The sequence below is a fragment of the Erpetoichthys calabaricus genome, chromosome 1 (assembly GCF_900747795.2).
Source record: "Erpetoichthys calabaricus chromosome 1, fErpCal1.3, whole genome shotgun sequence".
Taxonomy (NCBI): Eukaryota; Metazoa; Chordata; class Cladistia; order Polypteriformes; family Polypteridae; genus Erpetoichthys; species Erpetoichthys calabaricus.
The window spans coordinates 34,073,553-34,099,327 of record NC_041394.2 but is presented as its reverse complement, the minus strand read 5'-3'; the positions used below and the strand labels follow the sequence as shown (position 1 = coordinate 34,099,327).

The window sequence follows — 25,775 nt, the reverse complement described above, 5'->3', positions numbered from 1 at the left end:
ATCAGGAAGGCCTGCAAACAGAAACACACCTATTTGAAATTGTTTTTATTTTTTAAATGTTCCTGTACAGTATGAGCCTTCTACGCCATAATGGTTCTTTGTCCAAGCAAAAGAATGAGATGACATCTATGAACCAGAGATTGAAAGCCAAGCTGGACTTCTTCAAGATGAGTGTCCAGATTGATATGGAGAAATACCAGGAACAGAAGGTTTCTGGCATCAGTACGTTCCTGCTGCGTTAATAATGTAGTAATGGACTTCACACAGGGTTTAAGATTCCCAGTGTGTCTGTTCAGATTGGAAATATGTTGTAATGATCAGTGCATTTTTCTTCCCCCAACAGCGTCTGAAAAGATGATATCTGCTTGGATGGAGATGGAACAAACTGCATTGATTTGTGGACAAGTAAGAGGGGAAACTTAAAGGTTTTCTTGTTTATTATTGTTTTTTCTTTTTAAATATTCTATTGTCAGAACTGATATTTGTTTGTAATCAATAGTGTCTTCTTTGGCTGTTCATTTCTGTTGCCAAAGCGTTTAATGAATGGCAATGCCATTTTAATAAAGGCACTTTCAACAAAATACATTATTTTGTAGCAGGAGGAAGTGATGCAGCTTGAAGAGCAGATGATGTCACTGCAGACTGACATAGTGGAATTGCAAAGGAATCCTTCGGGATGGAAACATGGAGATGGTCTGGATGGACTGTGAGTGTAAACTCTTCAACGTCAGAGAGTATTTAAAATCAAGATTTTTTTCACATCCTATCTTCTGTTGACTGGTTTGGAGAGGCTACTTTTGTGAGAATTTTCTGCCAAAAATTGCTTCATCCTTTGCTTAATAGGGCAAGAGGAACATGACTTATTTTTTTTATCAGTGAGATACAACCTTCTTTATCCAGCACCACTCCATCCATATCTGCTTCCTTGCTGGCTTTATACCCTCCATCTGCATAACAGTGCACATGTTCATCTAGTCATTTTTCATATCCATGTATTTTTGTATTGCTTCATCCACATTCGGTTTGTTGCACTATGTTTAGTGAAATCTTCAACAACTGGCACAAAACATCTGATAAACAAGGTCAAGCGCACAATCTTCAGCTGACCCTTCACATAAATCTATTACTCCTATTACTATTACTTTATGCAATCACTTCAAGGAGCTAACCTACAAAATATCAGTGATCTTCAGTGTGTATGCTAAACAGCCCCTTGTCAACCTCATTCACGCCTCCTGCCTGTTTGCTTCCAGCAGTCATCCTGGGCTTTTTTTCATTAACCTTCTGGAATTTTGCTTCAAAATTAACTTTTCCATTTCATCACCCTTTCATAAGTTTCATTTTATTGTTATATTTCTAGCAGACTTCAGTAATGCCATGCATTCTCAAAGTCCATCTCACAAGCTCTCACACCCTTTTCTCCAGTTCAGCAATACCTAATGAAATTTCAACCCCTTTGCTTGCTGTTTTTCCTGAAGTTAAATCAAACTGTAACTTATATGCATTGTTTCTTTTTTGTGGGCAGGAGGCCTACCTGCATTTTACAGACTGATCTGTAATTTTCAGCACTTTGTCAGTCACCTTCACTGCCTGTCACAAGACTTCGCTACTTGTTAAGTACCCAGTTTCACTGAATTACCCCTTTCTTTGTATGATGGAATGAGCAGACTTGTTTCTCCAGTCCACTTAAGTAGTATTTTTCCTCCATTATGGATGATCGAGCTGCAACAATCTGTCAGACATTCAACTGCTTATCTCACATTTAGCTTTCTTGTAAGTCAGTATGTTGCTTTGCATCTAAGACACAAGTCCAATCACAAACGTGTCATATTTAGTCAGGCAGTCAGACATTCTTCATTCCAGTTGACTTAACATTTAGAACAGTTGTTTTCTCTATCATTGTCTCAGGAAATTTAAGTCTTGAACTCTCTTGGTATAAATCCCAGACCTTGAGTCTCTGCACATACATACTGATATTTTTACTTGGCTCTCCGTCTTGCTATCAGGTAATGTTGTGTTCTCCATCCTTTTCCACATAACCCATTGATCCATCACGTACCTCACAAGCAACTGATAAAAGAAACTGAAATATTTTTACATGATTGAAACATAGGCACTTTGTTGACATTATTTCATAGGTTCAGACATAGCTGGAAAACAGTTTACGAGTTAAGCTACCATGAGCAGTCATTATACTGAGTTCATATTTATTTTTATATATACTGCAATAGCGCTATATTTGCAGAGTCCCTTAGTATGGAGTTCTGTGTAAAAGGACACCATAGAAAATAGAGGTTGCTTCTTTGATTGGTCATACAAAGCATTACATGTACAAAACATTATTATCAAATAGTGCTTGTTAATATGTTGTAAACGTTATGTTGCATTCATTCTCTCCACTTTGCTTTAGCCTCTGGGGTAATTTGAATTGGGGCTGCAGCGGGATGCAGCAGGGGCAGCTATTTTGTGTTTTCTTTCCTGCTTGTTTCACGTTTTTCGTGTTTTGTTACATCCGCTCTTCTCACACTTGTACTTGGATGTATAGCATTGCTGCTTCCTTTAATCAAAAAAGCTAAACTGGCATTTTAGAATTAACTTTTTGAAAGAGGCATTTGATTGATTTAGATCATTTTATACTGCGTGAACTGTCTAATTGTTCCCACCCACTTTTAAGCCACATTCACTCATGGTTGTCTCCGAGAGATACTGTATATTGTTTTATGTCTGGCTCGACAAGACTATACACTGATCAAAAAATTAAGGACACACTTAATCATCACAGTCTAACACCAATTCAGTTAGGCTTCCGGGATGTCATTCTGTCCAGTTAGGAAGCACAAGCGATTGTGAATCAACTGCACCTGCCTTGGTGGAAATGTAAGTGACAGCAGATGCACTGGAGAGGCGACAACAATACAAGCCCCCAATATGGAATGGTTTTGCAGGTGGTGGCCACAGACAGTTACTCTCTACTTACCCTTCCTGACTGATTCTTTTCTAGTTTTGCAATTTGTTTGTGTCATTGTCACTACTGGTAGCATGAAGTGGTATGTACAACTAATTCAGATTTCACAGGTAGTCTGGCTCCTCCTGGATGGCACATCCATATGTGCTGTCGCAAGAAGGTCTCAAGAGCATGGAGCAGATACCAGGGGATGGGCCGTTACACGAGGGGAGCTGGGCGAGGTCGTAGAAGGGCATCGACCCAGCAGCAGGATGGGTATCTGCTCCTTTGTGCGAGGAGGAACAGGAGGAGTACTGCCAGAGCCTACAGAATGATCTCCAGGTGTCCACTGATGTGGATGTTTCTGACCAGACTGTCAGAAACAGACTCCATGAGGATGGCATAAGAGCGCAACATCCTCTATAGTGGGACCTGTGCTCACAGCCTGTCACCATGCAGCTTGATTGGGATTTGCCAGAGAATACCACAATTGGCAGCTCCACCACTGATGCACTGTTCTCTTCACAGCTGAGAGCAGGGTTGGGTTTAGGGTTCCTCCTGGTACGTGACAATGCCTAGCCTCATGTGCCCAGAGTGTGTAGGCAGTTCCTGGATGATGAAGGCATTGATACCTCTGACTGGCCTGCACTTTCTCCAAACCTGAATCCAATTAAGAACCTCTGGGACGTTATGTATCAATGCATCCTACACCACCAGGTAGCACCGCAAACTGTCCAGGAGCTCACTGATGCCTTGATCCAGGTCTGGGGGAAGAGTTCCCAGGACACCATCTGCCGTCTCATCATGAGCATGTCCAGACATTGTCAGGAGTGCATATAGGCATTTGGCAGCCATACACACTTCTGAGTCATCTTATGAGTTGCTGTCATGATAAGTTGGATGAGCCCGTGATTTCAATTTTTGACTTTGACTTTCAGTGTGATGTTGAATCAGTGGGTTTGTGATGGTTTCCATTGACCGTTGTTGCATCATATTTTTCTCAATGAATTACACAGTATTACTCGGTAAAGATTTTCCACTTTCATATTTTGTTCATTGAGATCCAATGTGTGATTTAAATGTTCCCTTAAGTTTTTTGAGCAGTGTATTGTTTGAAAAGTTGGGCTAAAATTACCACAGCAGTTTCCAAATGTGTCCCATTGACCTTTCAAAGGTTGCCCTTAAAGTCATCGTAATAAGTAAGTCAGTGTGACCCGGAGCTATAGACTCAGGAATGTTCCTCAGAGTAGCCAGTTCAGTCCTCACCTCAGACATGTACAGTAATCCACAAGCAATTCAATTAACTTGTCAGGCCTCCAAATGTAGACATTTGAAAAGAGTTATAATTTCATACGAACAATAAATTGCTTTTGGATAGAAAAATGAGCATGTAAGAGCTGTCATCAGTTGATCAATGTGAAGAGCTCTGTTATATTTGGTCTAAGTCATCTTTTCATTAGTTATTCTGAAAATATTCAGGCTTTAATCCCTTATTTCATCAGTCCTATAACAAGTCTGTGAACCGTACTTTTAACAGGATAATGATCTTTGCAAATACTGCGTATCTGCTCTGTCCTCACTCTCCTTACTGCTTTTTACTTTCCTAATGAGAGATCGGACTTCTGTTAGATAAACCTTAAAGGGGAAGTTCAGTATTTTTAAAGACAAAGTTATTGCTTCACAATCATGGCCTACATTAATTTATCACATAAAGTTGTAGTCTAAAGTGAAGCCTTTTTAGTTTTTAATAACAAGTGAACTGAAAATATTTTATTACTTCAAGAACAATATTTCCAAGAATCTGTAATTAAATATTATTTCTAGTTTCCTTTTGTTATCACTTGGATGCCTTATAAACGTAGAAGACAAATTTCATGAGGCGGCACGGTGGCGCAGTGGGCAGTGCTGCTGCCTCGCAGTTGGGAGACCTGGGGACCTGGGTTCGCTTCCCGGGTCCTCCCTGTGTGGAGTTTGCATGTTCTCCCCGTGTCTGCGTGGGTTTCCTCCGGGCGCTCCGGTTTCCTCCCACAGTCCAAAGACATGCTGGTTAGGTGGATTGGCGATTCTAAATTGGCCCTAGTGTGTGCTTGGTGCGTGGGTGTGTTGGTGTGTCTCCTGCGGTGGGTTGGCACCCTGCCCGGGATTGGTTCCTGCCCTGTGTTTGCTGGGATTGGCTCCAGCAGACCCCCGTGACCCTGTGTTTGGATTCAGCGGGTTGGAAAATGGATGGATGGATGGACATATTTCATTGATGGAAAGTTTATCTGCTTCAAAGTGCATGTATTTGGTTACGTTTTAAGGCTTTTCCATTAACGTATGGACCTGCAAATCTGGTAGTCACATTGTAAGCTGCAAGAACAGACAATGAATTTTTTAAAACATATAAGAATAAATGCTTCACTTTAGAACACAACTTTATATGGTAAATAAATACATACCATAATTGTGAAGAAATAACTTGAAAAATACCAAACATATCCTTTAACATTTTCTGCTCTCTGTATGAATGCTGTGCCTTGAAGCTTATTTTGACTGTGCATATAAAGGTGGAGTTCCTCCTATAAAATTTCATTTACTTTTTGAAGACTGCGACCTGTACTGGGCACACCAGCACCCCAGACACACACAGTCACGGGTTCAAGGAAAGAAGTGTTTATTCAAACAAAAAACCTTTTACAGGTTTTATTACCTGATAAATCAGTCAACATTTAGTTTTGCTTCTTTCCTTTCCTTCTCCACCTCCACTCTCTGATGAGCAAGCCTTGTCCACCTCCTCCCAACTCTGACTCCTGGATGCTTTTCAAAACGAACTCTGGAGTCCTTATAGTCCAACAGGATTGCTACATGGAAGCACTTCTGGCTGCGGTTGAACCTCTCCGTAACAGGGGAGCCTAACAGCACCTGAGAAACCCAAGAGGACTGCCCAGCAGAACTACAACTCCCATGCAGCCCTGCAGCTGTCCAAACGGGAGACATATCAGGGGACACTGCCACCTGCTGTAGTGATGGAACACAAAGCCCAGGAAGGCAGTCCCCCACTGTCCTTCCATCATATTATCCTACCATCCAGGAAAGGTACCACTAACCAACCCAGTCGGGATGCCCGTCCTTCCATATCCTTCCTTTATCACAGCCTGAACCCGTGTCTTCTATGACAAATCACCAATTAGGACAGGACATCTGTGATGTGTTCTCTGTGCTTAACTTACAATAAAACGTGTTGACTTGTTTTTATGGAATAATTTTTACAAAATACCTGTGTTTGTGTTTATGCACTTGTGATTATTAAGTTACTTTGGATAGATGGTGTTGGCTAAATAAACAAATAAAGGTCCGATTTCCACCTAAGGAGATGATTTTTTTTTTTTATGTATATTTTCTTTTGCAGTGAGGGAAAGGCCATGGAGCTATATCGCCGATTGAGGGAGAAGCCAAGAGGTGAGCATAAAACATTATTTCCTTTAGGAACATAGTCTGTTCTTATAATAGTTCCTGTTCTTATAATGCTGGCTGATCTGTTCTAATCTGTAGACCAGCGCAGCTCTGGAGATTGCCAAGACATTGTGAAGCTGGTAGTTCAAGCTGTGTTCTTCTACGAGAAGAAACTGAAAGACTTTTATGCACATCTCAGGTGGGTCCCACTTGCTTTATCAGAAAATACTGATGTCAAATCAGTGCTGCCCTGAAATAAACAACACAATGATTATCAGCATGTGGAGTTTGCAGCAAATTGTTTACAGGCATCATAGCTATTCTTTCTGACTTATCATAATTAATATGATTTCATCTGGAGTCCCTAGATTGTGAAAACAAATACTTGCATAAACCCTTGGAATTTCTGAGTTTCTCCCCTGAGGTTGCCATTGCTTACCAGTCTTGTGAGTGTCTCTAATTAAACTTTTTTTATGTTCCAGTAAGACAGTTGTGTGCCGGAAAAAGGTGATGGACTTGATCCCTCAGGTTGAGGGGGTCATTCAAAAGATGACAGAGAGTGAGAGAACCATAACAAGCTTGCAGGAGAAACGTCAGAAAGAATTGTGGAACTTGTTGAAGGTGGCCTGTGTGAGTATTGGGGTCTTGCCATAGCTGAACTCTTTTTTTAAGTGAAGATGTTTCAATCCGATTTAAAAGGATTTGTCTTTGTGTTCCCACAGAGTAAGGTGCGCAGTCCTCTAAGTGGGAGTCCTGAGAACATGACTCCTTCACGGTTTAGTGCCAGCGCACCACATATGCTCTCTGCTCAGGCACGCCCTGTCTGCAAGGCGACGTCGGATTCCAAGTGCAGGTACAGCTCTTAGGTGTTGTAATGTTGAATGCTTTCACAACTAATGCATTTTTAATTTCATGCATTAAATGGGCTGGTGGTATTTTTTTAATTATTCTTGCAGCATCAGATTACATGTTTCTGACATTATAATGGTAGTAATGTATAAAGCTTATGTTAAAATGTGACTCCGCAGAAAGGGCAAAGCACTGACGTGAGAAATTTGGCAGTAAAATTAAACATGTGTAAGTTGTCTGTTGTATTTGTAATTTGATCATGTCCACAAGTGCTAAACTGTAATTCTTGTCAAAGTGTCAACACTGCCAGTTTTCAAAGCCATTTCTGTTAAAGGCAACTGTTTTCATGTCAAACACGTACAGTGTTAGCAAGTTCAACAGGAACAGAATATGATCTGTAGGTTTCTTGGCATCCTACTTCTCCTTGTTAAAGAAGGAAGCTACACGCTTGAGTTCAAACTGTGTGACGGCACATAAGCTGGTCCTGTTGTCGTTGCATCCTGACCATCCAAGCGCATTTGCATGTAAGCAAATGTCAAGTTAATCTGCCTAACATTGGGTTTCATCATTTTTGGCCTTTTGTGTTTTTGAATGGTACATGAACACTTCAGGACAGAAAACCTGGACTTGTACCCAAGGATGCAAGGAAGTAATCACCATTTTACCTTCCAAGTAGACGTGGTGTAGAGTTATTGCCTTTAGTATTTTATGATTTGCATTGTAGGTCATGGAAGTGTCTATTCCTGACTGTCAGAACTCCATTAATAATATCCAATAAGTCCAGTTAGTCAAAACAGACACACGTTGCTCATGTGCATAAGATTTAATAGCCATTAGCTAATCATGATGTTTCTTATACTTAGGTTGGGTTGGGAGCATGCACCGATTACAGCGCGTTGCCACACTCACCACATGGCAAACCACCCAGATTGAGATCTGAGTACATCTGTGCAATAGGTGACACCTCAGCACCACACTGAACAGTATGAGGTTTCTTAACAGTGGCTGGAATCCCAATCCTGCCACCAACCCCCAAGCAGGTCCTCCAACTTGCAGGGCAGGGTACAGATTAACGTCATACCCAGGACAGAGCAATTGCAGGTTAAGGGCCTTGCCCCCCACTATTTAAGTAAAGCTAATTTTTTTTGTCATTGGTCTGTGCCTGGCAGAGTTTGCCCTATAGTGGGCTTTCATCTCATCCAGGATTGATCTTGCCTACAATGTGGAAATCCAGCTCACTAATAGACTGTAATAGGAAAAAAATTATTTAGATCAGGGATGAATACTGTATATAATTAGAATTGATATAAAATATATGAGGCTGCATTGACATAAAATAATTAATTTATAAAATGAATATATGTTGAAGTAAAATGTAAATAACTTAAAATCAAAGCAGTAGTTCAATAACTAAGTAACAAATAGACACATAAACAGTTAAAGGGTTGGGGCTCCGTGACATGTTGGTGGATGCCCTGTTTAATCTGACGACTTCTTCTTTCGGCTGCTCCCGTTAGCGGTTGCCACAGCGGATCATTTTCTTCCATATCTTTCTGTCCTCTGCGCCTTGTTCTGTTACACCCATCACCTGCACGTCCTCTCTCACCACATCCATGAACCTTCTCTTAGGCCTTCCACTTTTTGTCTTGTCTGGCAGCTCTGTCCTTAGCATCCTTCTCCCAATATACCCAGCATCTCTCCTCTGCACATGTCCAAACCAACGCAATCTCGCCTCTCTTATTTTGTCTCCCAACTGTCCAACTTGAGCTGACCCTCTAACGTCCTCATTTCTAATCGTATCTATCCTCATCACACCCAATGCAAATCTTAGCATCTTTAACTCTGCCACCTCCAGCTCTGTCTCCTGCTTTCTGGTCAGTGCCACCGTCTCCAACCCATATAACATAGCTGGTTTCACTACCGTCCTGTAGACCTTCCCTTTCACTCTTGCTGATACCCATCTGCCACAAATTACTCCTGACACTCTTCTCCACCCACCCCACCCTGCCTGCACTCTCTTTTTCACCTCTCTTCCACAATCCCCATTACTCTGTACTGTTTAAACTCATCCACCTTCGCCAACTCTGCTCCCTGCATTCTCACCATTCCACTGACCTCCCTCTCATTTACACACATGTATTCTGTCTTGTTCCCACTGACCTTCATTCCTTTCCTCTCTAGATCATATCTCCACCTCTCCAGGGTCTCCTCAACCTGCACCCTACTCTCGCTAAAGATCAATGTCATCAGCAAACATCATAGTCCACGGGGACTCCTGTCTAATCTCATCTGTCAAACTGTCCATCACCACTGCAAATGAGAAAGGCCTCCGAGCCGATCCCTGATGTAATCCCACCTCCACCTTGAATGCATCCGTCGCTCCTACCGCAGACCTCACCACTGTCACACTTCCCTCGTACATATCCTGTACAATTCTTACTTACTTCTCAGCCACTCCCAACTTCCTCATACAATACCACAACTCCTCTCGAGGCACCCTGTCATATGCTTTCTCCAGGTCCACAAAGACACCATGCAACTCCTTCTGGCCTTCTCTATACTTCTCCATCAACATCCATAGAGTAAACATTGCATCTGTGGTGCTCTTTCTTGGCATGAAACCATACTGCTGCTCACTAATCATCACCTCACTTCTTAACCGAGCTTCCACCATCTTTCCCAAAACTTCATGCTGTGGCTCATCAATTTTATCCCCCTGTAGTTACTGCAGTCCTGCACATCCCCCTTATTCTTAAATATCAGCACCAGTACACTTCTTCTCCACTACTCAGGCATCCTCTCACTTTCCAAGATTCCATTAAACAATCTGGTTAAAAACTCCACTGCCATCTCTCCTAAACACCTCCATGTTTCCACAGGTATGTCACCTGGACCAACGGCCTTTCCATTCTTCATCCTCTTCATAGCTGTTCTTACTTCCTCCTTGCTAATCCGTTGCTCTTCCCGATTCACTATCTCCACATCATCCAACCTCTTCTCTCTCTTGTTCTCTTCATTCATCAGCCTCTCTAAGTACTCTTTCCATCTACTCAACACACTGTCCTCGCTTGTGAGTATGTTTCCATCTTTATCCTTTATCACCCTAACCTGCTGCACATCTTTCCCAGCTCGGTCCCTCTGTATAGCCAATCGGTACAGGTCCTTTTCTCCCTCCTTAGTGTCCAACCTCTCATACAACTCATCATACACCTTTTCTTTAGCCTTCGCCACCTCTCTCTTCACCTTGCGCCTTATCTCCTTGTACTCTTGTCTACTTTCTGCATCTCTCTGACGATCCCACTTCTTTGCCATCCTCTTCCTCTGTATACTCATTTCCTCATTCCACCACCAAGTTTCCTTTTCCTCCTTCCTCTTTCCAGATGTCACGCCAAGCACCCTTCTTGCTGTCACCCTTACTACTTCTGCTGTAGTTTCCTAACTGCCTGGTAACTCTTCACTACCACCCAGTGCCTGTCTCACCTTCTCTCTAAACTCAACCTTGCAGTTTTCCTTTGTCAACTTCCACCATTTGATCCTTGGCTCTGCTCTCACTCTCTTCCTCTTCTAAATCTCCGGTGTCATCCTACAGACCACCATCCTATGCTGCTTAACTACATTTTCTTCTGCCACAACTTTGCAGTCTTCAATCTCCTTCAGATCAACTCTTCTGCATAGGATGTAATCTACCTGTGTGCATCTTCTTCCACTCTTGTACGTCAACCTATGTTCCTCCCTCTTCTTAAAATACGTATTCACCACACCATGTCCATCCTTTTGGCAAAATCCACTATCCTCTAACCTTCTTCATTCCTCTCCTTGACACCATACCTACCCATCACCTCCTCGTCTCCACTGTTCCCTTCACCAACATTGAAATCCGCTCCAATCACCACTTTCTGTCCCTTGGGTACACTGTTCATCACTTCATCCAGCTCACTCCAGAAATCTTCATTCTCACCCATTAAACACCCAACTTGCGGGGCATATGCACTAACAACATTCATCATCACACCTCCAATTTCTCCAACCTCTGCCTGACACTCTTTTCACCTCCAAAACACTCTTGACATACTGTTCCTTCAGAATAACTCCTACGCCATTTCTCCTCCCAGCCACACCATGATAGAACAATTTGAATCCACCTCCGATCCACCTGGCCTTTCTCGCCTTCCATTTAGTCTCTTGCACGCACAATATATCAACCTTCCTTCTCTCCATCATATCTGCTAATTCTCTCCCCTTACCAGTCATACTGCCAACATTCAAAGTTCCTACCCTCAGTTCCACTCTCTTTACCTTCCTCCTCTCCTCCTGCCTCTGGACACGTCTCCCCCCTCTTCTTCTCCTTCTTCGGTCAACAATAGCCCAATATCCGCCAGCACCCTGTTGACTAACAGTACTGGTTGCGGTCATTGTTAACCCAGAGCTTGACCGATCCGATATGGAAATTTGTATTGTTGTCCTGACATAACCCTCCTCATTTATCCGGGATTAGGACCGGCACGAAGAAACACACTGGTTTGTGAATCCCCTGTGGCAGGGTTCCCATTTAATCTGACTAATGAACCAAAATAATGGAGGGTTAAGAAATATCCAAGGACTGTCCAGTCTAAAACACAGCTTCCACTGCGTGTAGTGTGTGCTTCCCGGTAGGAGGATCTGTCCTCCCTAGTAGCTGGTCCATAAATGAATGGTTCTTCTTAAGTAGAGGGAGGAATGGAGGGAAGCAGGACTTCTGGAGTCTGAGTAGAAGTGATGTCAGAGGTGGCATCCTCCACTCTAAAGGTAAAGAGGGAAAAGGAAATTAAGTATGGTATTTAGCACTCCGTTATCGTTTACCTCAATTCTGTCCTGGACAGAACGCTGTTAGGCTCACGTGTCTGAGGAATGGAAAAGCTGCATAAACGTTGATGAAATTCACTTCTTAATAAATTGGCAGAAATTAGCAGAAAACTTACTACAAGTATTCATCTGTTTAGGTATTTAGTTTTCTTCTTTTTTTTTTTGCGTGTTCATTACTTTTCTGGCCTGCGTAATCTAAATTCTGGGTTGAAGGTAGTAGCAGTAAAGCTGCAATATGGGCCTCAGATTTGGATGAGGTCTCTTAACATTCGGGGCATGGATGTTTTAATTATGAATGTGAATATTTTTTATGTAAATTTCTTTTGAGTATGAGCAGTTTTGAAAGCAAACTTTTTATTTTGTATCTTGTATAAGATGATCATTTTGGTCAATTATGGGTGGAGTGGTGGCTCTGAGGCGAAGGATCTGCGCTGGTATCCCGAAGTTTTGCCAGTTCGAAGTCCTGTCACTGCCACAAGAGGTCCTACTCTGCTGGGCCCTTGAGCAAGGCCCTTAACCTTCAAATTGCTCCAGGGGTGCTGTACAATGGCTGACCCTGCGCTCTGACCCCAAGGGGTATGCGAAAACTTAACAAATTCCTAATACAAGAAACAAAAGAACAAAAAAATCTTTACATGGTAGTATAAGATAAAACATGAACCATACTACAGCCATAGCCAAATTGATGATGGAGTGCTGTTGTTCATTTTCTAAATATTTATTGAGTTTTTACCCTTATACAAAGTAATGCAGTTATGTTGTGGATGTTCACATAACTTGGACATGCAATTTTAAACAAGTCACAGTAAGTGTTGTGACTACTGGGGAGTGGTGCAGCACCTCAAACCCTAGACACAAACTCACAGACACAAGTTCCAATATATTAAAAGGGTTTATTAGCATCACAACAGGTTTCTCACTTCTTACAATGATCATTTCTTTCACCTTGTACTCTTCCAGGCAAGCTTTATCCCCATCTACCCAACTTTGACTCACCTGGCTGATATCAGATGACTTCATTAATCTAAGACACAAGAGTACTTCTGGTCCCTGGGCATAGTCTGTCAGAAGCACTTCCGGGTCGACTGTAAAGTCCCAGAAAGTAGGAACTATGCATCCCAGCAGCTCCCCCTGGTGGCCCCCATGGAATCCAACAGGGCTGCCCTGTGGGACTACAAATCCCAGCATGCCCTGCGGGTGTCTTTGGGGGAGTTCCAGCTCCGGGATACTGTCACCTAGTCTATTAGAGAAGAAAATGTTCAGGCATACTCAACTTCCCCCGTCATAATTTTGTAGGGCAGAAAGCTGGCATAGAAGATAAACAAATGGACATTTTTTGGTTACCTTCCTAAAGCCTCTGTCACAGACCACTGCAAGAACTGGGAGTGAGAAGTTCATGTCTTAGCATTCTCTTAAAAAATCTCAATGTGAGGTCAGATTCGGAGGGTTACATGTGCTTCCTGTATGAAATCCCCACAAAGTGTGTTATCTACTTTAAATGTTCATTCGTTCTTCAGGCTATAGTTTGCAATACAGATGAAACCTCAATATAATGGTTACCAAAGTCATTGATTAAAAAAAGACTTTTATTGCGTGTCAGGCTGGAGTTACACAGTACTGACAAAGCATGAAGTGCTTCATTAACTCTTCTGGGGTGGATGTCAACTCTTGTCGACAGTAGGGGTTAAGGGTGGCTGTTGATGTTTGGGGCAGTGGGTGATAATCCGCTGTAAATGTCGATAAAATTCACCATTGCGTTAATGGTAGACCCTCTTTGCTAGGAGGACTGTTAGACTCGTTGACTTGATATTGAATCCCCTCGTGTGCATGAGTAGCATAGAGTAAACAGTGTCTAGAACGGCATCAACATCAGGCGAGAAAGAGAAGCGAAGGCATAAAGCAAATTCTGTGTGCATTGTTTATTTATTTTTTTGTTTTTTTGCATATTATTGCTGAATCAGACTCTTGACTTCTCGAATTTCGATTCGAGTGCAAGCGATCTGGAAATTGAACACGAAACACAGGTAGCTGTTTTTTTTCCAGAAAGTGCCTTTCAGCTTATGAGTGATGAGAGAAACAGGTACTGTATGTAATAAGTACATAATAAGTATGTGAATTTACATACTGCAGAGGCTCATGGAACATAAGAACAGAGTGACATTTGTTATAAATAACTGCTTTATGTTAATTTATGTGTAAAACCATCGTTTTCTGCGCTGTTCGGAAAATTTAGTTTTTTAGAAAAATATTCAGCTCTGGGAGAGAGGGGTTAGGAGCACACGCTGATACAGCGCGTTGCCAGACCGCCACATGGCAAACCAACTTAGGATCCCAGATTCGGACCCGAGTGCAGCCATGCGACAGGTGACATCTCAGCACCACACTAGTTCAGGTGGAGTGGAACAGTGTGAGGTTTTTTGGGAAAAATCTGGGGGTTGGTGGCAGAATTGGCACTCCAGCTCTGGGAGAAAAGGAAAAAAAAATATTAGCCCTAAAAGAGTTATATGTGATTTTATTAAATAACACAGCTCTTTAAAAAGTTTACCTACACAAAGTGTTTTGGGACTGTTTCGACTCTCTGCTCCCTTTGAGAATCTACAGCTTCATTGGACCTGTAAACTATGACCCGCAGCTAGTTTTCGTCTAGCCTTGGGGCTGCTTGTGCTACAGATCTTCTTGTACTGTAATATTTACATGTGCATCCTTTGTGAACATTATACTAACAACTGATCAGTCAACAAGAGGGCTGGGCTCCTACATTTCATTTTCTATCCTCTGGCAGCACCAAAACTAGTACAGTAAGCTGGATATTGACTCCGTCTAATGTGTTGGACCAACCACTATGAGTTTTGCGTGTAAAATTCCAATCGGGCCCACTGTATGAATTGCAGTCTTCTCCGTTTCTCTTTACCTCGTCTCTAGACATAAACAGTGTCTGCAGTTTGTCTCTACGTGATATTTTGCATAAAACTGACTTCATACTCCACACTCCCTGAACTCTGCAGTTTAGAGATTAGAGTGAGGCCAGCTGCCAGCCTCCTCCAGGTGAAAGAAAGTTCAGCTGAACTCATTTGCAGAAGCAGCTTACATTCAGAAAGGAAAACGCTGATTTCTCGAACTAAACTGAAGGGTGGATTTGTGCCTCACAGGTGGTGCAGTGGTAGTGCTGCTGCTTTGCAGTAAGGAGATTGTGGGTTCACTTCCCGGGTCCTCTCTGTGTGGAGAGTGATTTGAGTAGTGAGAAAAGCGCTATATAAATGTAAAGAATTATTAGTATTATTATTATATTTCACTGATGGCCATATATGACACAATACTTTAGCTTGCTGAATCTCCAGATGAAACAGTTGCTTCCTTATCTCCTACCAATAAACAGTGACTAACATTGCAGTCAAACCATCCTTAAAGTACAAAATATTAATAAATTTAATCATCATCTCAAAAAATGACTGCATTAATACAAAATTCACTCCCAGCACTTGATATTTTTCCTCTTCTGACGTGTTACCATAACACACACACAGTTGATTGTCATCCTTTGCCTCCTGATTGACAGCAAACCTCCTAAGCTGTCATATTTTGTGAATTTCCCCTTGGGATTAATAAAGTATCTATCTATCTATCTATCTATCTATCTATCTATCTATCTATCTATCTATCTATCTATCTATCTATCTATCTATCTATCTATCTATCTATCTATCTATCTATCTATCTATCTATGTAGGCCTTGCAGTCTCTGGCGGGCTTTAGTGGGGTACAGTAGGTGTTAAGAGGGCTCCTCCTGGTTGGACATACCCTAGAGAGGCATACTAATTAAATGCCCGAACCACCTCAACTGGCTCCTTTTCATGAAGAGGAGCAGCCTGGCTTTGCTTCCTCAAACCAAGGCATGTTGGAGGTATATACTTTTTAATATAATTTTCCACAGTATTTTAGGCTGGAGTATACCTTTTAGCCTGCAGTTGGTCTCATTTCCCTAAGTAACGGCTTCTGTAAGCTGTGTAATCTTCATGTCAGAAATCAATGCCCATAAGGCTGTGTCAATTGTGAACTTTTTGAGAGTAAAGAAATCATTTTCTGTACGACCAGCAAATAGACGAAAGGTGAATAGTCCAAGATGAAATATGGACACATATTTCAGGAAAAGCATGAAATGGCACAAGAAAAGCATGAAATGGCACCCCTCCTAGCAAATCCCAAGCCATGCTAGTAAATAACTGTTATAATAAACCTTCAGAATGATTGGAGTGATCATTAGAAAATAAGTTAAATATGTAATTGGAATAAAAGAGTTACGAGCCGCGTTTGTACATATAATAGTTGCTTAACACGAGTGTTTTGTTAACATATTTCTATGATGTGGACACTGGCCACTGAGGTGATTCGCTCAGACACTGAGCCACTAGCCAGGAGTCGAAGGCATTAGTCACTCTCTCTAGTTACTCACTTGTTTTTTCTTTTATACATTGAAACTATTCTCAATGTTTGATTTTTTTCTTGTAAATTTTGTTTGTTTTTTCATTTTTGCCCCCATTATTTTCTTAAAGCCACATTTTCAACTCATGTTTGCTGGTTGTGAAAACTGTTTAGGTCTTCTTCAAAGGAGACACACATCGTATATTTTCAAGGGTGTGACTATGAGGCTTTTCCATTGTGTTGTAGTGGCACCTACACACTTTTGTGAAATGAACTGTGAAACATGCTGTGACCAGTAGGGGGCAGTGTAGCACCCTTGGCACAGCCGCCACTACACACGTCCCGATATAATAAAAAGGTTTATTTGCACCAAACACCTTAAAAAGGCTTTGTAAATCACAATGATATTCATTTTCTTCTCCTTCAACTCCTCCAGTAGAGCATTATCATCTTCCACCCAGCTGACTCTGACTTGACTGGCTGAGATCGAGTGGCATCTTTTATCTATGACCCAAGGAATACTTCCGGGGCTGGGGCTTAGCCCGTAGGAAGCACTTCCATGTCGAACAGAAGTCCCTGAAAGTAGGAATTGTGAATCCTGGCAGCTTCCCCTGGTGGACCCCACAAAACCCAGCAGGTCTGCCCCATGGGACTACAGGTCCCAGCATGCATTGTGGGTTTCTGTGTGGGATTCCCAGTCCAGGGATGGTGTCATCTAGTGTATTGGTGAAAAAGTATTCAAGAGTGCTCATTTCCCGAAATAGGCCTAGTTGCAGACCTCCACAGCAATGCGATTCAGTAGCTCCGCCAGACAGCCAATTAGATTTCAAGTTTTTGTCACTTAGTTTACTTGACTTGAGTCAAATAACCCTCCCCAACCCTAATCTCAATCATAGTGTAACCGGGTGTTACCACTGATGTATAATATAAAGTGACAACCTCCTCTATGGAATGGAGATCTGCAGCTAGAGTCTATTGCATTTCCTCCAGACCTTCCACTGCACTTTCATCCCAGTCAGGATGCCAGTTCTTGTGTGCCGTCTGTTACACTGTCCAAGGTGGCAGGTTTACGGGGTTATTTGTGTCAAGTATACAAAGAACAGTGAAGTTCTTTCATGTGCTAAACTAAGCGATCCTGTCTGGGTTTGTGGAATGGTAATCTAAGACTTTCAATATCTGATACCTAAAGAGTGACGTTCTCCATCTTCTTTATAGAGATGAATCGTTTGTGGTGATTGAAGAAAGCAGGAACTTTGAATGTCAGCTGCAGAGTCTGGTTCAGGAGACAATCCAGGAGCAGGAGCAGCAGCATGACATGAAGGTAAGGCATTGGCAGAGGCTACTTCAGCAAGCAAGTATCATCCTCCTGCATGTCCTGGTGCTGGCATTTCATCCAGAGCTGACTCTTGCCTTTGGTTCTCTCCAACGTTGAGTGGGATAAAGCAAGATGGATGGTTGTGTAAGCTTTTCTTACTGAAGTAGAGCTTAAACAAGTGTATTTACAGCTCTTATTAAGCAGAAGCCCCCCAGTAGCCAAGTGCATATTGTGATTTTTAAGCCAAAGTAATACTGAGAGATAATTTGAAGCAGGAAAAAAAAATGGTTGGCACAAGGGTATACCATGACTAGAAATGGAATGTACTGCTCTGTAGCTTCTACAGTTTGTTAAAATACCTTGTTAGAATAAATATTTTTACAGTAGAGCAACACAGTGCTTGGCATGAGTGCCTCACAGCTCCAGAGTGCCAGGGTTGATCCATGTTAATTAGTTGCCTGAGTCTCTGGGTTCTCCTTGCACATACCTACGATATGGATACACTAGAATTACCAGAGCCTACGAAAAAACTCGTAGATCTGTCCCACCTTAAATCACTTCGCACCTCTCCATCAGCGTCTTTTGTCCTGTAAATGTGTCGATAAGCAGCAAGCAGCCTGCTATCACATCCCCCTCCGCCGCACAGTTTTCTCAGCTCAAGTCTGTTTACCTGCATGTCAGTTGCTTGGAGTTCGAACCCGGACGAGTCCATTTTGAGAAGTGAGCTGCTCTTATTCTTACTATTTTAGAATAAAAACATACATTTGTGTTACTTACAGTTATGTTACATAAAAGCCAGATCGAATGTTATTTACCTTTATTTATTTACTTACTTCCTACAGCGTAAAGTCACAAGTAGACTGCAGAACCTCCCCTGTACATATACAAAGTACAGTGATGGCAAAAGTGCAACGTGCATTCTTGCTCCGATGTAGAACCGTCGTCATGATCTGAGTTCACCTCTTTTATAGCGCGTCTTTATGTGAATACAGCAGTGTCAGATGGGGGGGGTGGGATCATGAACGCGACTGAGAGAATAAAACTGAATAAAAAAAAAAAAAAGCTAACCTTTACAAGTATCATAAATTACACTGGCTGTTACAGACTGGAATCAAATGTATGTTTTTATTCTAAAACAGTAAGAATAAGAGCAGCTCACTTCTCAAAACGGACTCTTCCGGGATCGAACCTGTGAAGTTTTGATTACCAGTCAATAGCTGATACCATTGCGCCACCGAAGCAGTCGTAGCAAATGCGTGTCAATGTCGCACCCTAACGCGGGTTCTTTTACTGCAGTTATATTCTTGAATAGAAGCGCACTTGTTCTGTTATATTTGTACCTTTTGTGAAAGTGTTATTTGATATTTGGAATTCAGGCTTAACACATTATAAACTTCATGTCTACAAATTGTCAATTATTACTAAAACATGAAAAACGTTTCTGTTTTAATGATGTGTTTACTGTACATAGATTGTTGTAGACACGGAACACACATGAAATGCATGTGTTCCAAATAATGATATAGTATTTATAAAAGGTGTCATTTTGCTTGACTTCTCACTCTATACAACACTAAGCAACTGACACACAGGTAAACAGACTTGGGCTGAGAAAACTGCGGCGGTGGGGGATGTTATAGCAGACTGCTTGCTGCTTATCGACACATTTACAGGACAAAAGACGCTGATGGAGAGGTGCGAAGCGATTTAAGGTGGGACAGATCTACAAGTTTTTTCGGAGGCTCTGGTAATTCAGCCCCTCAGTCTTGACTCTGTAAGAAGACAAGGAAAAACTCCCCAAAAAACCATTGTAGGAAAAAAATAGAAAAAAGTCAGTTCAAAGAGAGACCCCTTTCCAGGTAGGCTGGGCGTGCAGTGGGTGTCAAAAAAGGGGATCAATACACAGAACAGAACACAAGTAATCCTCAACACAATATTGGAGCAAGTAGAATTAGAATGTGTGGAACATGGTGGGTTGTTGGTTGCTGATTGGCCTTATTTGAGGCCTAAAACAGAGTGTTCTGTTGGTTTTCAGTCTAATGCAGAACAGAAAAGGTTTTCACTTGCAACGGCTTATTTTTAAAACATGCAGTATGCTCTCCGCTCATGCAGCAGACATTTATATGTCTAACAGGGATTTTTTTGGGAGACTTTTCAGCTGTAGACGGTTCTTTGTAAATGGAAGCTTGCCATTTGTCAGAACAGGTTAACGAGAGCACCTCTGATCTTTGCAGTTCAAAATCTCTGCCCCTACTTTGAGCTCCACCTCGAGGCAATTGATTGGTTTAGAAATGTGACACTCTGTGGGCTGTCTAATTGTTCCCACCCACTTTTAAGCAATATTCACTCCCAGTTGTCTTTAGATGTATGTATTACATGTATGTAAGTCTTCAGCGAGACTAGGACAAGGGTTCCATGACTCTGCTCTGCTTTCGTAATCCATGTTTTTATTTTGCTAAAAGTACAATTTACTAAACCAGCTAGATATTCATTCATCCAACAACAGAGCACTCTATTTTACATTGTCTTATTGGATGTTTTAAATAAAGATAAATCTCTTCCAGGACCTCCAGAAGTGGTGCTGGCTCAATGAAAGGGAAGCGAGTTCTTGAGAGGGATGAATCGAAACCACAGAGAAGCTTTCTATTGGCCGAGAGCACGAGTTTGGCTCACAGCATCAGGAACATCAAGGAGCTGCAGAACTCCCAGGCTGCATTTAAACCTTTCTTTCTTCATTTCTCTTTCTCTCTTTTTTTCTGTCTCTTTGCCATTCTCTTGTGCGTGAAGAACTGACTAATACGGGGACGTTGTGTTTATAAATTCTGGACTACTCTAAGTGCATGAGAGAATTCCTGTGCCATATTGCCAAATGGACACAACCTCCACGTGATACACTGTTCAGCGTGAGAATCGTACAGTTTGTAAACTAAGACACACAACCTGCATAAATGTAAAAAGCAGAATGTTCTGGAAAAGTGAAAGGACTTTAGGGTTATCTGCTTTCTATAATGGAATGTAAACTGCTGTTTTTCACTGCGTATATCAAAAATGTTTTATTTTTGTAATTAAAGGTCTATATATATATATATATATATATTTTTTTTTTTTTGATGGGCAGTTACCGACTTTGAATGTTGTTGCCACTTTTCAACCTTGACGTCCACGGCCCTGGCTCACCATTTGAGAAATGAGCCATTGCTGACCTTTCAGTTGAGCACTGACATGGCATTCAAGTTAAACCTACTAGTGTTTGGCAGATTTTATTTTTATGATTAAAGCAAATTCAGTAACTTATTATTCAGAAATGTACGGTTAAGGTGAAAAGATTCCATCCACTCGTATAACGGACATGTCTGGCAGGGCCGTATTGGCCTTTCAGGGATTGCTAGAACTGTTCTTTTTAAATGTACTACATCTTTATTACAAAAAACAGTCCAATTGCAAGTTTGAATTTATTATGGATTATCTGAAATCTTCAAAACATCAAATGATAGCTACAAGGGTGTAACATACACTCGCACGTACACCTGCTGAGATGACTAATGCAGTGGTGCTCAAAGCTCCAAAATGTGTTTTAAGTTGGTGGCTCTTAACTCTTTAACTGCCTGTTAGAGGTGACGGTTGACTCCGGCTGGTAGCTTCTCTGTGTGGCTTGTTTGACGGCACTCTTTGGATTGACTGACACGCGTTGCCATGAGAGAGTCCGAGGAGCTCAGTGCAGATGTGAGAATGTGAGGAAGAAGCGTAGACTTATACAAATGTCATATCTAAACAACATCAGATTCCAAGACCACCAGTTCACACAGTTGTTCTTGAGTACAAGGTATTTGGATCTGAAGTCACTTTGCCAGGGTCTGGACGCCGTCACCCTCATCTGGGAGGAAGTTGGTCCGGATGGTCAGATGCAATTCAGGAACCACCAAGAAACAGGTCTGCCAGGGACTAGAGCAGGGGTGACCAACTCCCTCCGATCCTGGAGGGCCTCAGTGGCTGCAGGATTTCATTCTAACCCTTTTCATAATTAGTGACCAGATTCTGCTGCTAATTAACTTCTTTTGCCTTATTTCTAGTTGACTTGCTATTTAAGAAGTTGACCCCTTGATTGTTTCCTTTTTCTTTAATTAGCAGCCAAACAATAATGAGATACAAAGTGAGCCAACACATGACCAGCTAACTTGTGTCCATCATACAATATCTGACCATGAAAGGTGAGGGTCTCAGGAATGTTGATCTGCTCAAGTCCATAAAACATTCTGATGGTTCTCTTAGAAAAAAAGAAAATCAACTGTATTAGAAGTGGCTGATGTGGCAGAATGAGGGCACCAGCAAGCCATGGAGGTAAATAACGGGTTTGATTAACAACAAGAGTCGTCTTCTAATTAAGAACCTGGCTGGAGTTAGCTGGTCATCAGTTGGCACACTTCACATCTCATGTTTGTTTGGCTGCCATTTAAGGGAAAAAAATAAAATCAGAGGACAAGGTCTCCCCAAGTCAATGAACAGCAGAATTGGTCCCTGATGAAGAAAGTGGCAGGAATGAAAACCAGCAGCCACTATGGCCCTCCAGGATCAGAGTTGGACCCCACTGATCGGCCGCTGGAATACCAGTGTTTCTCTGTCCCAAATCCAGCGAGTTACTACGCTGTGGGGTGAGTGGCTGCCATGCAAGAACGAAGCCCCTGCTCCAACATGAACATCTTCAAGTACACTTTGTGCCTGGTCACGTAGACAAAGGAGAAGCCTGCAGTGAAGTTTTATGTTAAGATGAGATAAACAACATCCAGGGGTATGTTTGGAGGAGAAAACTATGCCAGCTGTTAAGCGTGGTGGTGGCATCACACTCTGGGGCCATTTTACTGCTGGTGCACTGCACAAAGCGGATAAAATAACAAAGGAGGAGGATTACCTCAGGATTCTTCAGCACAACCTCAAACCAGCAGCCAGAAGGTTGAAACTTTGGACATAATTGGGTGGTGATGCTGGCATCATATACTCTGAGGCTGTTTTATTGTCAGTGGAGCTGTTGCATGGCACAAAGTGGACAGAATAACGAAGGAGGGTTACCTCAGAATTCTTGAAGTAGTGTCCTGTTTCATTGTTTTTCTTTTGTTTGCCTGATATAAGACTGATTAGCTCAATGAGAAATTGAAAAGTTTAGAAGAAAAGGATGAGCAGAGTAGTTGAGTAAAATGGTTCACGTGTCAAGTGTGAAACGACTTGAAAAGATCAACGTTGCCATCAGCTAGAAGCCCGGACACAATTACTCTAAACACACATCAAAGATGGCATTGGCATGGCTACGCCAGGCTAGCATTAAGTGTTTGGAATGGCCTTCCCAAAGTCAACCATACAGAAAACATGTGGACTGGGCCAGGAAACCATGAAATCTGCTGTTCCTCTAAGAACAGTGGCCATGCCAGAAGCTTGTTGTTGAAGGTGAAAGCAAATATTAGGTGTGTTGTGTGGATATTTTTGACCCCATGATGTTTTCAGAAAACCCACAAATTCAAACTTGTGTGCTAAATTACAGACTTTTACGTTTGTAACAAAGATGTGTGTTGTGCAGTCATCGTCATTCTGCCACAGTAAATGGACAGTTCTAGAAATCACAGAAAGCCGACATACACGTCTGTTACACGAGTGCGAGGACACTTCCCACCACAAGTGTAGCAAAGTTCTCTCCTTAAAAACACAACTGAGTGATGATGGTTTACCGCGTCCTTCCTCTTTCTTTGTTCTTGTGTCTGCCCAATACCTGACTGATTAACTGGATAAGGAATTGAAAACTAAAGTTTAGGAGAAAAGGATGAGCAGAGTAAAAACGATAACATGTAACACTGCCAGTGGAGCCGATTACTGGTACTCGGTGTGTTTTATGTTGAACAAAGTGCAGATTTTATTTAAAACTTGAACCAAATGGAACTCTAAGATATTGCTTTATCAGGGGTCTGTAAAGTCGGTCCTGGAGGGTCGTAGTGGCTGCAGATTTTCTGAGATACTGAATTTGGGACTTTCATTAGTTGTCAGTTATAATCATCAACATTAAAAGAAATAAACATTTGAAATACATCAGTCTGTGTGTAATGAATGAATCTAATATACAAGTTTCACTTTTTAAATGGAATTACTGAAATAAATCAACTTTGTCATGATATTCTAATTTTATGACCAGCACCTGTAAGTAACGAGAAGCTGGAGGAGGAAGTGCGGCTTCCTTTGTCGTCTTCACCTTATTGCTAACTAGTTAAATTATCACAGTGTATTGAAGCAAAGGCTCGTGTGACGTCAGTCGTGAGCAAGCATCATAAAGCTGCGCCTGAGAGAAGCCATCTGTTCTTAGATCAGCGCCTGCACTTCATGGCGTCTGACCCTGTGTCTTCTTTATGGTCACAGCAAAGCCGACACGGCAGACGTTTAAGAGAGAATGGGACATTATTGGGAATGAAACGATTTGACCTCTTCTATCACTTGTCAATATTTCAGCTTCTTATTATATGGCTGCACAGAGCTGTGACTTTTAATCTAGTCGCACTGCAGAGTTTAGGTGGGCTCTGCTTTCTCGGCCACATGATTGGTTGATCCTGCTTTCTGTCTCTTTCTTGAGCATTCCTCTGGCAGTTTGAGGCTAAGCAGTGGTTTCACTGTTGCTAATTTTCAGAATCCCACCTTAGATGTTTCCTCTGGCATCACCAATTTTAAATTGGTTCTCATTCTAGAATTCATATCTGAAATTAAATAAAAAGATCTAAAAGTAGCAAAAACATGGGGACTTTATGCCCCTGAATGCGAATGGTTAGATCTGATAGGGTGTGCCCCCAGTGAATTGTCAAGGTCCACGAGTTGAACCCCAGGAGCAACACTGAGGTGCTGTCTTCACTTCACCCTGATATTTTCATGACAATCTGATTGAATGCATCCTTGATTTCGGACTCACTTCAGAAGTGGTAATTCACCTGAAAGCTTGGTGTGTTTGGGCCTGGCCAGTTGTTGGGTGGGAGACCATCTAGGCAAAGCTTTTGTTGCTGCTGGTGAGGCCATCAGGGGGTGCTTACCCCGTGGTCTGTGTGAGGATCCCAGTGCCCCAGTACAGCAAAGGGGACACAGTGCTGTAAAAATGATGCTATCCTTTGGATGAGATATAAAACTGAGATCCCGACTCTCTGCGGTCATAAAAGATCTCTGGACATTCTTCAAAAAAAGACCAGGGTGTACCCGATGTCCTGGCTAAGTTGCACATGGCCTGGTCATTTTGGACCCCATATCATCCCACATCTCTAATTCTCTCTCACCCTTTCACTACTTATTAGCTAATTTGGCCCAAGAATAACTGCTGACATTTCATCCCAGTGGATGCCACACATTAGTGGTGGCTGAAATGGCTTTCCACTGCTTAATGATAAGCAGATTGAATAGTTAATTTAATTATATAGCTCTTTTTTAAGAAAATGTGTTGCATAGCAGGATTTCATAAAGAAGCCAACCTGAGTGTAGCCGTTCATCTGGGTCCCGATCACACCTACCTCATTTCATGTAAATCGCTTCAGCCATTCTCAAATGACACCCAGACAATCCAACACATATTCTTAACTTCTTAGCCATTAAAAACAGTGAATATGGCTGTTTAAGAATAAAATAAGCAATTAAGGGTGGGGAATCTTAACAAGTAAAGACCACTGCCATGAAGCAGTAACTGACCTCTTATTAAGAAATCGGATTTGGACAAAAACCTGCAGCCACTACAGCCCTCCAGGACTGACCATGCAGACCCCTGCTCTAGACAACTGTGCAAAAGCAGGAAAGGTTCAATCAGCTATAAATCTGTTAAAAAAAAAATACATAAAATATAATATATGTATTATATATAAAATCAAATTCAATCTTATGAGTTATACTTGATAGGTACACATGAAATACACTTTAATGTTCCATTTGAGTTTTTACACAATAGGCTACACCACTGACAACACAATGCCC

The 25,775-nt window shown here is 41.8% G+C and overlaps 1 protein-coding gene across 1 annotated transcript in view; it reads left to right on the top strand.

The window, feature by feature from the left end:
- Positions 1–20,887, top strand: part of ikbkb (inhibitor of nuclear factor kappa B kinase subunit beta) — a 79,895-nt gene extending 59,008 nt beyond the window's left edge. Inside the window, exons 14-22 of the mRNA XM_028797573.2 lie at positions 71–222; positions 344–405; positions 597–706; positions 6,333–6,382; positions 6,476–6,575; positions 6,859–7,006; positions 7,099–7,229; positions 17,702–17,807; positions 20,366–20,887. Of these exons, the coding sequence (XP_028653406.1) occupies positions 71–222; positions 344–405; positions 597–706; positions 6,333–6,382; positions 6,476–6,575; positions 6,859–7,006; positions 7,099–7,229; positions 17,702–17,807; positions 20,366–20,413 (907 nt within the window). The 3' untranslated portion in view covers positions 20,414–20,887. The remainder of the gene's footprint in view (positions 1–70; positions 223–343; positions 406–596; positions 707–6,332; positions 6,383–6,475; positions 6,576–6,858; positions 7,007–7,098; positions 7,230–17,701; positions 17,808–20,365) is intronic.
- Positions 20,888–25,775: the final 4,888 nt, after the last annotated feature.